This window comes from Gavialis gangeticus, unplaced genomic scaffold (assembly GCF_001723915.1).
Source record: "Gavialis gangeticus isolate Ggan-Ray unplaced genomic scaffold, GavGan_comp1, whole genome shotgun sequence".
NCBI lineage: Eukaryota > Metazoa > Chordata > Crocodylia > Gavialidae > Gavialis > Gavialis gangeticus.
This window is the reverse complement of record NW_017729006.1, coordinates 20727398-20741751: the sequence shown is the minus strand read 5'-3', so window position 1 is coordinate 20741751 and position 14354 is coordinate 20727398. Positions and strand designations below refer to the sequence as shown.

At 41.1% G+C, this 14354-nt stretch overlaps 1 protein-coding gene across 1 annotated transcript in view; it reads left to right on the top strand.

Moving 5' to 3' along the window:
- The window catches only part of SUSD5 (sushi domain containing 5), a 111182-nt gene that overhangs the window by 66728 nt on the left and 30100 nt on the right, over nt 1-14354 (top strand). The window contains exon 4 of the mRNA XM_019508715.1: nt 8582-8770. Coding sequence (XP_019364260.1) covers nt 8582-8770 — 189 coding nt within the window. The remainder of the gene's footprint in view (nt 1-8581; nt 8771-14354) is intronic.

Here is a 14354-nt window from a genome sequence, read left to right as displayed (position 1 = left end):
GTGTTCTGCATTTATACAGTGCCAAGTGTAACAGAGCCTGAGTCTATGATGGGCTGCACAGCACTGCCACAATAAAAATACATAAGTAAAACAAAAACATAAAACATTCCATATATTTTCAAACACTGAATAAATTGTTTTATGATACTCATGGGCTATGGGCAGAAATTACACATAAACTAGTATACATGATCAGAAAACACTTCAAATCTGTAACACAACAGAAGTTCAGCACACATAAACTGCTTTCAAAATGGCCAAAACCCATTTAACATAAACCTGGATGGATTTAGTATCAGACTTAAATGATTTAGGTTAAATCAGTTTATTGAACTTCTGTTCCAGATCCCCTCCAGATTAACTCATAGTCTCCCAGCATCCCAGGATACTTTGCACCTCCCCTGCAACTCCTCCCCACCTCACAGGGTGGGTGGGCTGGCCTTGGCCCAAGCTGTCTGCTCCAGATGAGCAAGAAGGCATGCTCTAGTGCCCCCTGGCTTCTGGCCTGAGCCACTGCAAACATGTGGCTGCATTTCTGGAATCAAAAATGAATATCTGTTCACTTGCTATTGATTCAGTCGATGCAGTTTAGCATAATCTGTGATTGAATTGATTAAGCTTCCGTCTTTTTGGCTGCCTGTACTTTGCCATAAGCTATGGGGAAAGTGAAATATTACATATTAACAGACTATTTAGGAACTGCTATTTGTACAGGACAGGTAGACTCCTGGTGAGAGAAAGAGAGGGCTACATCAACACATTCATGTCATGGTGTTTAGTTTAGCACAGAAACATTTCTGGATGGCAGGAATGTGTCCTCAGTCTGAATACTCAAAAGATTTTTTGTAAACAATGGATGTTTTAACAGGGACTTTTAATCCAAAGTTGACTGGTAATGAGCCCCAAATCTGTCAAGACAAAGCTGTAGCATCTGGGTTTAGCATTTCTGAAGTTCCTTTTGAAAGCTGAAGTTTTTTCACACTTCCTCACATTGTGAAGAATATCTTTTTTTGCACAAGACATGGTTGCTGACCATTTCAGTAGGGACCCAACTGCTATTGTTTCAATCTGTTGCTAATTGTCTAAATGTAATATCACTATTATAATGCATATAGGATGTTCATAGAATTTTTTTAAACTAGAGTTTTTATTTTATGAAAAAGGACAACATAGTTTTGATGTAATACTAGTATATTTACTATAGAAAGTCTGAAAAATACATTGAAAGGCAAAATATGATCCATTGGAAAGGTATGACAGAAGCTCATTGACCTGAATGAGGTCAATACTTGGCTTTAAAATTGCAGAACTATCTCAGAGCATGCTGAATACACAGATTCTCTTAGAACTGAGTTTCCTGTTAACGAAATTTTCTGTGAATGGATGCCCATTAACCCTCATCCTCACCTTCTTGTTTAATGTAATTTCTCCTTTTGTACCTTTATCTAAAATAAGCCCTGATGTATCTCATGCCTATCTCATTATTATTTGTGTAAATCAGAAATCAGTCAATCTAAGTCAGTGCTGAGAGAAGAATAAAGCTCCTATGGGAAGGGATGTAAACAGAAGCGAAGGTCTTTTCATCTTGTTAGGGGCTACTCAATGTTTTTCAGGAATAGGCTCCAACAGAGTTAGCTGAGGCAAGAGAATGCAGGTAAAGCATTGTGCGCACGTATGACAGTCTGTAAATAAGCTGGTGCTTTCCTCACCACCGATTCTCTCAAAGCTCCCACACTCCAGCTGTTGCCACTGCTGTTTTTGTGTTGCCAGTTCTCCTTGCTGGTGTTTCCTTTGCCAGTCACTGGTAATAGGAATTTGCAGCAGCGGCTGAAACAGGAAATGTGAGAAAATCAGCGGTGAAGCAGAGGTGGGCTGAAGTACAGGGAGTGTGAAAGTGCTCACTTTCCTACAGTACGGCATAAACTCATAGGGCTTGAGAAATGCTGGCATAAAGTAATTGAATATTTGCTGAAAGACTATCCTAGGGTTCACAAGTGGCAGTTTCAGCCCTGCAGAATCAAAATCCTGTATCATCATCATTATTGTTTGTATTAAGAACTAGAAAATATTCTAGCTACCTCTCAATAACAACAATCAATTTATATTCAGTTGGCATTCCCTGCGAGCTGGGAATTTTCCTTTTTGGAAAAAAAATGTAGGAGTTTAATGCCAATTCTAAATATGCCAGGCAGGCCTCATAAATACACCATGCAAGCCAGATGTGGCCCATGTATATTAAGCCCTTCCACAGCAAAGATTATAACAATACATTTAAATATGAAAGAAATAAAAAAAAAGAAAAGCAAAGGGTTTTCTTATTAAATGTTGTTCCTGTAGAAATGTACTCGGTATCATATTTGAGTACAAGTCTTTTGGCTGACTTTGTACCTTTCCTGTGCAATTATTTTTTTCAAGTAAGAATAGAAAAATACCTTTATCACCAGCTCCTGAGCTTTTCTGGTTCATTTTTTGTTTGACACTCAGATTTTCCAAGCACCAAGTGAGATTTGAGGTCTGTACGACTCTCATTTGCTACTGTTCTAAAAAAATGAACAGGCAGCACCTTGTAGTGGTCTATGGCATAAATGCAAATAAAATGTTATTAGAGATAACCAGGGGTTGATGGATTATATAGTTAACACAATTTACGCTTTCTTCAGCAAATAAAGGAAAATGAACTTCTGCGATTCTCTAAAGCAAATGTTCTTTAAAAGAGCAAACTACAATTTATTATGTATAAAGTCAACTGATTCTATTTTCTGTGCATTAACATGAATATGGAGATTTTCAATTTCTGCATTGCTGCAGTGTTCTTTTCTAAAACTTTGCATATGTCTGAAGGTGAATTTCCATGTTCCTGGTGATGTCATTTATACTAGCAAAAAAAGTTATTCTTACCACTCATACTCTGATGAAAGAGATTTGGCATCCTAACATCACTAGCTTACAAGCAGCACTTACATTAGTTATATTAGTGTTTTGGCTCCTTGCATTTTATTTTTTCTCAATGTTTCTATGGAAAAAGAAATATTCCATGTACCTGGGCATCACAAAAGAAAGCAACTACCCACCAACACTTTTTTCAAAACACAAGTATCCCTCTGAAGCGCTGGGAGTTACAAGGGAGCTCTAATAATTTGTCAGTGATTACACAACCTACCAAAAACTACAGATACTTCTCTAGGAAAATTCTGCTCATAGATTATCGTAGCGGCTGATCTTCAAAGAAACCCAAAGCAAATTGTTTCATAGTAGCCTGCAGAGTCTGGGAGTAGGTGAAATGTATGGAATGCTGGTTGGAAAGATTATCAGTCCTGCCAGAAGGATTCTGAAGAAACAGAAATGTGCATCTCTATTAAACATGATTAGCCCCATCAACTTGTTTCAGATTTCTGTGCATAACATTTAGTGAAGGTGTCTCAGAAAGACTTTACAGCTCCAAGAGTTACACCTAATTTAAGTTAAGCAAGTTTTGTATTGCAAATGGAATTTTATTAGAGGTCCACTGATATATTGGTCCAATCTTGGATCAGCACCAATATAAAGAAAATTGACTGTATCAGAAATTGGCCTGATATTCATAGATTCATAGATTCATAGATTAAGGGTCGGAAGGGACCTAGTAGATCTTCTAGCCCGACCCCCCGCCAGGGCGGGAGAACAACAAAAAACCCCAAAAAGAGAAATGGGACTCCATTTGATATGACCAATAATGTGGCTGATAAATGCCCTGTGCATGCGTGTAGCTGCAGCACCCCACGTAGGTGGCAGGGAGCACAGCTCGGCAGCTTGGAGAGATGCATCCAGCTGATTAGTCTGTTGTAGTGGCGAGGGAGTGGGAGAGGGAAGGGGCATGGAGGGGCAGATTAAGGCCTCTGAGGTGAGGGAGGGAGTGGGGCTGCCCAGCAGAGTGGGGCAGGGCATGGGATGGAGACGCTGCTCATCCAGGGGGCTCAGGGGGAGTGGTGCTGCCACTGCTGAGTGCACCCTGGGAGGGCATGGGGGACATGTGTCCCCTGGATCTGTGCAGGGCAGGGTGGGGGGTGGGCTGCAACTGCAGGCTGGGGCTGCACCGGGCTCTTCCCTTTTCGGGCTGGGCAGGGCTGTGCTTGGGGAGGACAGGGTGGGACAGGAAGTGGCACTGGGGTGTATGTGCGAGAGCTATCAGGAATTTTGGGGTGGCTGCAGCCCTCCCCCTTGACCCCTCTCTCAGCACCACCGCCGCCTGCCCCAAGCGCAGTCCAGCCCTACCCCCACTGGGAAGAGCCCAGGCCACCTTGGCCCCAGCTTGCAGCTGCAGCCTGCCCTACCCCATGCAGATCTGGAGGACACCCCCCCCCCGGGTGCGTGCAGCAGCGGGAGCCACTCCTGCTGTCACATTCCCTGGACAAGCCATGGTTCCATCCTGCGCCCCGCCGCAGCCGGGCTGTGGTTCCCCCAGCCCCTGCTCCAGCCCCAACCTCAACTCCAACCCCACTCCCTCCCTCACCACAGGGGCCTCGATCTGCCCCTCCCATGCCTCCTTCCTTGCCCCCACCTGCTTCCACCACAACAGACTTACCAGCCGGACACTGCTCATCAAGCTAACAGGCTGTATATCGGAAATGGGATTGGTATCAACTGATATGCCTCCTTAAAAATTGGCGATTGGTATCGGCCCCAAAAATCTGTCAGTGAACCCCTAAATTTTATTATCCTAAAATGACTTATATTCACTCTCTATCAGGGAGATGTCTGCCACTAACTCTTTTCCAAGTATTGTATGAGATTAACATTATTTTTCAGATGGTTATTACTCCTGAAGTCCAAATTAGAACTCACTATGCCATCCGATATTCCAGCAGACTTGATTAAGTGAGTCTGCTCCTATGCTTGCTATTTTGCACATGTTGGAGCAGAGGTCTGTCACATGTATAGGTGCCTGTAGTGTGGATAAATGGCATCACTGTAATGTGGGTGGAGGCCTAACCCACAAAAGTGTGCTAGTCCTCCAGTCCCTTTTCTCAATTACTTTGGGCCATATTTTCTTGCTATGCACCTGCTCCACACTTTTTCACTAGGAGTCATATATCAGTATTGTCCAGGCTGGCATTGGGCCCCATATTTGCATGTGCCTTGTTGTGTCTACAACATAGCTCTTGCAGGGCTTCTACAGGTGGTAGTGTTTCTACAGTGCTTCTATAGGCTCCTGGACCACTATGCTACATCAACTACATCATGCTTGTGTACTGAAAAACCAAAGACTCCAACAGCCAGGAAGTCCCTGAAAATGTGTCTATATTCTGAGAAGATGGCCATGCTGATCAGCAGTTTTCCTTATGCAGAGTGCTGCTCCTGAATTGCTAGACAGCATAGGAGGAGTCCTTATTTTTGAAAACCTGCTTTAGTTCTCCTCAGGACATGCACCTGCATAATCCCATTACCATGCTTTCTCACAATGACAAGTTGCTACCAAAACATTCTCTGTTACATTTCATGTTCCTTTGTCCCAGAATAAGTGTTGCATTAATACCAGTGGTTAACACATATTGTGGCTCTGAGTTAGATTCATGCCTTACCACTGGCTGATACAGTGAATATAAACAGAAATATTAGACATGCCAGCCTGGAGGTGGGATACTTAAATGAGTTGCTAGGCTAAGACCACTTTCACACATGTACTTAGAAAAGATAGATTCTCCCATAATACACTGAGAAATCATTCAGACACCAGCTCATATCAACATGAAGGCCCATGTGATGTGCCCAAAATCCCAGTGCTTCTCACAATGTGGTTTCTTTCACTTGAGCTAGGCTAACATGAATGGCACACTCAAGTGAAATACACAGTGGACACTTGGCATTAGAAGGATTCTTCTTTTTCCATTCCCACAATAAACCTGTTCTACACTGAAAAAACCAAGAAAATCTATTTAGCATAAAAAAGAAGGTTAGGAGTAGATTTAATCACAGTCTAGAAGAACCCACAAAGAAAATTTCTAATAGCTGAGGGCTCTAGCAAAGGCATAACAAGTTCCAATGGTCAGAAACTGAAACTTCGTACGTTCAGACTAAAAATAAAGTGCAGAGTTTTACAGTGAAGTTAATGAACAATTGATTTCTACATGAAAGGATGGTCCATCACCTTCATCATCTTCAAATTAAGCCAGATCCCTGTCCAAAAGATATACTTTACCTCAGGTTATGCCTGAGGCTTACAGAAACCACTTGGTGAAATATATGGTTTGTTTATGCTAGGAGTCAGTCTAATTAGTAAAAATGGTCCTTTCTGTCCTGAAAAGCATTTAATTTATGACTCTCCATCCAATCATTTTTAAACAGAATAAATTGTTTTATTGGTGTCAATGAAGTAGCAATGTACTTGGACACTGATAGAGTTCTGTCAAACTTTATTATTTAGGAACAGAAAATTTATCCAGAGTAGTTACTGACCTGTATTATGCAAATCTTTGAAAGTTTTGAACTATTTTTGATACAATCAGTTGCTTCCCATCTCTCTGAAAACTGCTTAGCTGCTGGGTTAGGTATAGATGGGCATGTATAGGCATCTGTGCCGGGTATTTTTAGGGCAGTCATCCATGATGTGATTTTTGTTTGCGCAGTGCTGTAGTCAGAGGCCATCAGAGTTGATTGAGCTCTTCACCTCTCCTAGGTTCTTGAATACTTCACCTTTTCTTTTTCCATTTAAATTGTCAGTTCTCTTATTTTTATTTATGGTTGGGAGGCTATAGAAAACAGCTAAACTTTGTGACAAGCTCTGAAAGAGAACATGCTCCATTTATCTCCTGTTAGCTTGTTCCTGTAGAAGGCACCCTTCAACTTTACATCCTGGAACTTTATAGAAGTCATATCAATTCTGTTGCAAATTTGAAAATGGAAGTGCTAAATCTTACCCTTTCCACATGATATAACCAAGCATTTGGACTCTATAGATGATACTTTCAGGTTAGTAGTTCTATTACTATAATGCTTTAGAATCAATTCTTTCCTCAGTGCAGACACATAACTGTTGTTTGTGCTAATGAAAGTACACCTAATGGGCTCTAATTTTTCATTATGGCAATAAAATATTTTTTATTCCTCTCACCCTTGTCAATCTCCATTCACTCTTACCAGTTCACAGGAAATACATTAGCTGCTAACTGCTGTGATTACTTCTTCAGATGCCAAGTCTAAATGAGACTGAGCATGAACTGAGCCTTGTGTAACTACAAAGAGGTCTGTTCTGTTGTCAATGTGTAAGTGTGTAACTTCCACTAACACCTGAAGGTGTTATGTGGTAGCGTGTAAGGAGTGGAGCATAGACTTCAATGCTTTAGCCCCATTAGGGTCTCCTCTAGTGGCAGATACACTCAATTCATAAAGATTAAGTTCAGGCCATAAGGCTAAACCCCAAATTAGAGAGAAAGTACAGACAAATAGACATGCCAACATCTAATAAATCTACTTACAGGATTAGTATTTTCTGTATGGCATTATCTTCACAAAGTTATTAACAACAAAAAATCTTTTAATAAACAAACATATCTTTACTGGGAACTCAGTCATCACTGGATACCTGTGAAAATATCCAATGGGATCCAAGCCTAATTGACAATGCTTTTCCACAGTGATTGGTGGCTCTGAGATTAGTGAAGAGGTTCCCAAGTTTGTAATGGGCTATGGAAGAGTTAATATATTCTAAGGCTAAACACTGTCCATTGGGGTTTTGGTGAGATTTGGGTCTTAGCATCCTGGGCCCTCTTTCCAAAGGGAACCCTGTGGAGTTTGGGACAGGAAGGGGCAAGGTCATAGATGAGATTGATCCTTCTTTACCAACTCCCTTAGAGGGAAGGAGAAATCTGCAGGAAGAGCATTCCCATATCATTGTTACCAGCTAGATGATCTGGCTGTTGTTAATGACACCTTCGATCATTATAACTGTAATAAAGTTTCCAATTTAGCTCATTTTTCACCATGGCTGCTGCTGATTTTTTATACCTGAATTTCTTTCAGGTAAACTAAAGGCATTCAATTAAGTACATTTCATTTTATGTATAGTCTTTCTCACTTTCAGGTTCTCTGTGCTGCCTTTGTAAATGTTCTCAAAATACATTCTGCTCTTACATGCATCTTAGATTTTATTTCCTGACATCTGTGCAGGTTTAGTACCTCAGTTTCTCATAATTTACAGCTGTGCAAAGCTCACCACTTTGTGACGGTAAGAGCACAGGGTTCTACATCACAGGTTAGGTTCGTTTTATGAAGGCACTATGAGATTCTGAATTAACTCCTATTATGAGAAACACAGGGTAGATTAGAAATACAGTTGGGTAGAGTACTAGATGGCTCAGGGAACTGAAAGTTGCTAACTGTGCTTTTCATTCCTGTTTGATTGGTGTATGGTTAGTTCTTGCCACCTGACAACTATTTGACAGACAACATAGAATTAACCTGGTAGCCTTACATAGAAATGTGTGTGGGGGGGTTCAGTTGGTATATCTAGGTCTATTTTCACAGTTTTTAGTCAAGCCCCATCCCTAGCAGTACAACTAAAAAACATGTTAAAGTTTCTCATATCACTCTTGTTTTTTCTTCTTAGACAAGCCGTGCGGGGATCCACCATCTTTCCCTCACACAATCCTGCATGGTCACACTGGTTTTGAAATGGGAGATGAGCTGCTCTATGTTTGTGCCCAGGGCTACATCATGGGCAACAAAGAGACTGCTTTTACATTACTCTGTGACAGCTGTGGAGAATGGTATGGACAAGTTCAGGCCTGCGTCAAAGGTAAGCATGCACACTGAGGTCCTAAACAACTATAGCTGCTAATACATCAGCTAAGACTGTCCTGGTTTTGGGGAATTGCTGGGGACTGGACTGTTGGAGGTCTCTGCAGGACTTCGGCATAGCAGCCTCTCTCCAGCTGCTCATGCAAATTGCAATTGCTCTTGTGGTGGCATTCAGCACCTTTACTAAGTACCAAGCCAGTTACTTCTTGGATATTCTCATGGTGAGCTCAGGACAACAGTATCTCCAAAAGCTATGAGTGTTCAGGTAGGTACCTAGATTAGACTAAGGAATCCATGCTCTAAAATGGTACTAGAAAAGGTAGGCAAGGGGGATTGTACTTTAAGTAGCAGTCAGAGATACTCCTTCTAGGAAGGCAAATAAGGGAGCAGGGAGCAGAAAGGAAATATAACATAGGAGTTAGGAGAAGGTGAAGTGAGGGAGATGAGATGGGAATGGGGAGTACCTGAAATCTATGGACAGTTTAGCAAATTACTTGGTGACCTGGAAGTCTCCTTTTCCTGGACTACTTGAGCATTCTGGTCATGTTTTAATTATTTTCTCGAGCTCTTTTCGTCCTATTAAAGGAATACGCTACTGAGAAGAAAACTCTTTCAACAGGATGAACATGAATGCCTCCAGTAGCAGCTATGCCCTCCTTGTTACCTCAGGACCTCCAACTTATCTCTCTGTTAGCTGCCCCTTGGAAAGAGTTTTCAAAAACTGGCATCTGTGCTATTAGCCTATGTGGCCCATGAACAAACAAGTTTTAATATGAGGTATCAGACAATAACATCATAACAAAAACAAATGGAAGTAGTAAGTGCATGCTAGTTTAATGCAGTATAATACAGAGAGTGAAATGGTTTAATTTTCCACCCAAACACTGGAAGCACAAAGTCCTTAATACCCCTTTTGATATCCAGGGCTACACCTGGCTTCCTGTATGTGTGTCAAGCAGCCAGGTATGATGGGGTAGTGATCATTATTAGGGGCCTTTGGCATTACCACAGTAAAATTAATAGATAATAAAAATATAATGGGTGTGTCTACATGTGCATTAATGTGCTTTAGTTAATGTGGAATATAGTACCTCCATTGTGAGGTACTAGGAAAATGCACAGTAGCTTGTTTTAATGTGCATTTTTACACGTGCTCTGGAAGGCGTAGGGGGACACTTAAATTAGGGAGACGCACTAATTAAAAGTGCACGAACGTCATGTGTATCAGCATCCCCCATACTGAAAAATGGCAGCAGGGCACTTTGAACTAAAGTCCATTGAATGAGCTTTAGCTCTAAGTGCCCCGCCACCATTTTTCAGCGCAATGATGCTGATACACATTGTCACAGTGTGGGGTCCCCAGGAATGGCCATGATGCCCCTAGGGCACTGTGACTCTGCCAGTCTTACCCAACAGGCACCCTTTTTCTTTCCTGCCACATCTTGCTGGTAATTATAATAAATAGGGGGGCTGCCCTCGAGTTTATGTTTGGACATGGTCCTGATGGACTCCACTGAAACCAGTGGGTTCTTGCACGAATTTTTGGGTCCCGCTGAGAATGGATGCCTCACGGGACAACCTCAGCCTTATGGGCTAGAAGTGTGGCTCCAAAACCATCCTGTTACCACACCCCATGCCTTGCAGATTGTATTCAAACATTGTCCCTTTGAGGCCTTGCTATAGCTCAGCCTCTCCTTCATCACTGGGCTCTCCGCAGCCCTGTCTCTGTGCCCACAGATAGGCCCAGGGCCCTGCCATCTTCTGGTCAGCTAACCAGGTGCAGGTGCAGGCTAATTCCCTCGTTAGCCTGCTGCCATAGTAACCTACACCTGTGGGGTTTCTGCCTGGCTCCTAGGGCCCTCTCCCTAGACAGTTTCTGCCCTTAAAGGAGCAGGCACTTTAGGGCCCTACAACACATGATGAAGGAAGCTGCTGGAGTGCATCTATTTCCCTGCTCCAGCAGACTCAATTAATTGGGTCTGCTCTGACGTGCTGGATTTCCAGTGTATGGAGCCAGCTCCTTGCAAGTCTATAGGAGCCCATGGTTTTTAAATGATGCTTAATGAACATTAGCTTATTTTAATGTGCATTACTAAATAGAACATTTATTCAGTGATGCTTTAATGTGCATTTAGATAGGCTAATGTGCACTAAAGCACACGTGTAGACATGACCAGAGGATGATAAACTCTGCTCTCACATTCACTCATATTGCAGCATGAGGTTGGTCAGATACAGTGGGTGTAAATAAGGCTAGTCATCAGGGCTGAGATGGTGTGGGTGCTAGGGTGTATGGTTGACAGCTCAGAAGTTGCAAGTTTGAGGCCATAGCAGAGGTGATCATGGCACATCCCTGTCTGCTTACAAGGAATCTGTGAATTGTATTAAATACCTTGTTATAAGGAGATGAAGAAAGAAGCATAGTGATGGTTATTCACATCATGTTATTTGTTTTGGATAGTATCTTGCCTCTACAGACTTCAGAGTAATTGTTCATGCCTTCACAGTAACTGACTTGGTGTAGTCTGCCCAATTTGTCTTCCTAGCACTTCCACAGAAAGCTTGCTATCTCCTGTTTTCTTTATTTTCTTGGGCTTTTGGAAGCTTACTCCAGCCAATTTGTACCAGGATTCTCTTCCAATATTTCCAGGCTCTTAGATGTGGTCATCACTACTGGTCAAAATGAATCAGGGAAGACGCAACTGATGGGAGCAAGGGAAAGAAAGAGATTGGGAAAGACTGGAGTGATAGAAAAGTTGAATGAGGGCTGCCTGCGTATAAAGAAGGGGTGGTTTTGATTATTGTTATATATAAAAGTGTAGCCAGCCTAGCAGATTTTCAAGCATTAGTCAAGTGGCACCTATGACTCAGTATGTCCATCCATCAACATCTGCTGGAATCATCTTTGTGGATTGATGAGACGAGACTTCATAATACCAAACTGCTGCTGTGCTTTGGTAGAGATAGGATTCAATATGAAGTCTTTTCCAAAAATGTTCTTTGATTTATCAACTAGGCCTTCCATACTCACAATCTTTCAATTCCCTTATTCTTACAAATCCCATTTTTCTTTAGTATTAGGCATCAAGTCCCTTTTACTGGAAATAAGCTCTGAGCATATCCAGCCAACTATGTATTTAATATCAGAACTAGCCCCTTTATGGCTGGTTTTTTCCTTTTTTTTTCATTCTGATGTGGGATGTGACTCATAGATCATCTATGTACTAGTTTTATTTACTCAAGGAAGGGTAACTACTGATGTTACAATCAAACCAGAGATGTTTTCAAAGCAGTTCAAAGGAGTTATGCCCTCAGATATGAAGGGAGCGCCAAATACATTGTTTACCAGATACCGTGCACAAGGTATGAATGCAGGTCTTGTATATTTTGTACTATATTTATTTTTATAATAAGCCACATAGTTGCTACATCCTGGGCTACTGAAATGAAAAACGGATGTTTGCACTCGCCTTTGAGTACTAAAAGCAAGCATACAGTGCAGGTATGAAAACCCCTGTGTCATTTTATAAATATACAGAGAAAGACGTGAGTCCCTACTGTAATGTTTTTATTGAGGTTGTATCTTGAAGACTCTCAGAAACTGAGATTTGCTTACGATGTAGGTGTTTGCTCATTTTGGACCCAAACCAGAAGTGCTGTTTTTAAATTCAGTGGAAGTTGGGACCTGATTCTATGAAGTGTTCAATACCCTCTTACTGCTTTCTGAATCCTGTCAGATATATGATTTTTTAAAAATGTGTTCAGAATTTAATTCTATGGCATAGATACGGTGTTATCAGACTGAACAAATTCTCTTTGAATGAAGCCCAAAACCAGGGTGGCGCATTGCATTGTAAGATCATATTAAATGTGTTGTCTACCATGACCTTCCTAACTCTTTCAGTACTACTGATTTTCAAATAGCTTCCTTCCTATAAATATTTGTTTTATCATGATTTTTCCAAAATATATTAGCTTGCATTTGTGTAGAAGGGTCTGGTATTGTTATTTCCTGCTTCTTCTTATCTATACTATCTTAGAAGGTATGTCTCTGCTGGTGTTAAATACACCTTCCAATTAATTATGCTCAGCAAAGTTAATTAACATATGGCTTACTCCTTCCTCCACTAAGGAAGATATTAAATTAGACTATATCTAAAACTGATGTATAAAGAATATCATTAGGCACTGTCCTGCTAAAAGAAAGAGCAAAATTTAGACTTTGTCTAAAGTAGTCCGTCTCTTACTCCAAATTTCTCAACATTTTACCACCAGTTCAGTTTCACCAGTGGTGGAAAGAGCTAGGGTAAACATTGAACCAAGCAGGGTTAGAGAATAAAATACAGTTCTTAAAATATTAGCATGTCAGTCATGCTTTCTATCCTAGTGCTTCCACTACTGCCAGCACCAATTGGAAATTCAGGGGCAAACCCCTCCTCTCAAACAACCCCCCACTTTACAAAACCTACTGAAGTGGGGAAGATAGCAGGAATTGGTGGGGGGCAGTGGGGTGGAGGGAAGGGGTAGAGCCAGAAAAGGAAAGCTGAGTTTGGGGGAAAAGGTGAAAAGGGATCTTCCATTAGAAAATTTTGGAACAGAGATAATTCAGTTTTCTGGAATTTAGAGAGTTTTAAGGAATTTCTTTATTTATAAGGAAAAATAAAACAATCTAGGGTTTATATTTTTAATCTGTATTTGAATGAACTGCTCCTAGCCCAAAATCTGTTCTTTTAAAATGCCAATATACTTGCACCCATCAAAACTAATATGGTTATTGGTATCTTAATACTTTCATGCACTATAGTGTAAACTGAAATATCCAAAAATATACTGAATCATCATGAGAAAGAAAAAATGAACCACAGCATCTTTTTTCTTGTACCTACAACCAGGTCATTCAAAATTCTCCACAAAATAATTTCATCTAAGGGATTCTGCTAGATACAATCAATGTTTCATTCTTTAACGTAACATTTTGTCACAAAATATTATTTAAAGCTTTGAAAAACAAAATGTCTTTTTGTTGTATTTTCAATTGCATTGTTTTTTTGCTGCAGTTCCTTTCTATTTGTCTATACAGACCATGTTCAGGGAGGACACCATGATTTTGGCAGCAGTTGGGGATACCCAAATAGAAGTCAATTGTACTGGGTCACTCTTGACTTTCCTTCTGGTCTTTGTTAACGGACACTCCATTTTTTCTCTTCCCTTCTCTCTGCCTGGCTTTCTTGGAGGGGTGTAGGTTGTAGCTGTGTTGGTCTAAGGACATAGACAAACAAGGTTCTTAGGGTGAATCTGATATCTTTTATTAGATGAACTTAAATAGTTGGAAAAATGTTTCTTAGCAGGCTTTCAGGTTTAAAAACCCTTCATCAGGCTGAGCAAACATCTGCAGTTGATGTATGCTCTTCCCAGATGGCATGAATAGGAAAGAAGCCAGAGGCTGGTATGCATGCAAGAAAGGCAGTCAGTGGAGATGTAAACTGAGGAGTCTGTGGGTGAGAGATAGGCTGGGGGGTGGGGTGAATGTAGCGGGTAAATAGTGGAGAGGTACCTAGAGAGTCAGAAGGTAGGCAGGTTAT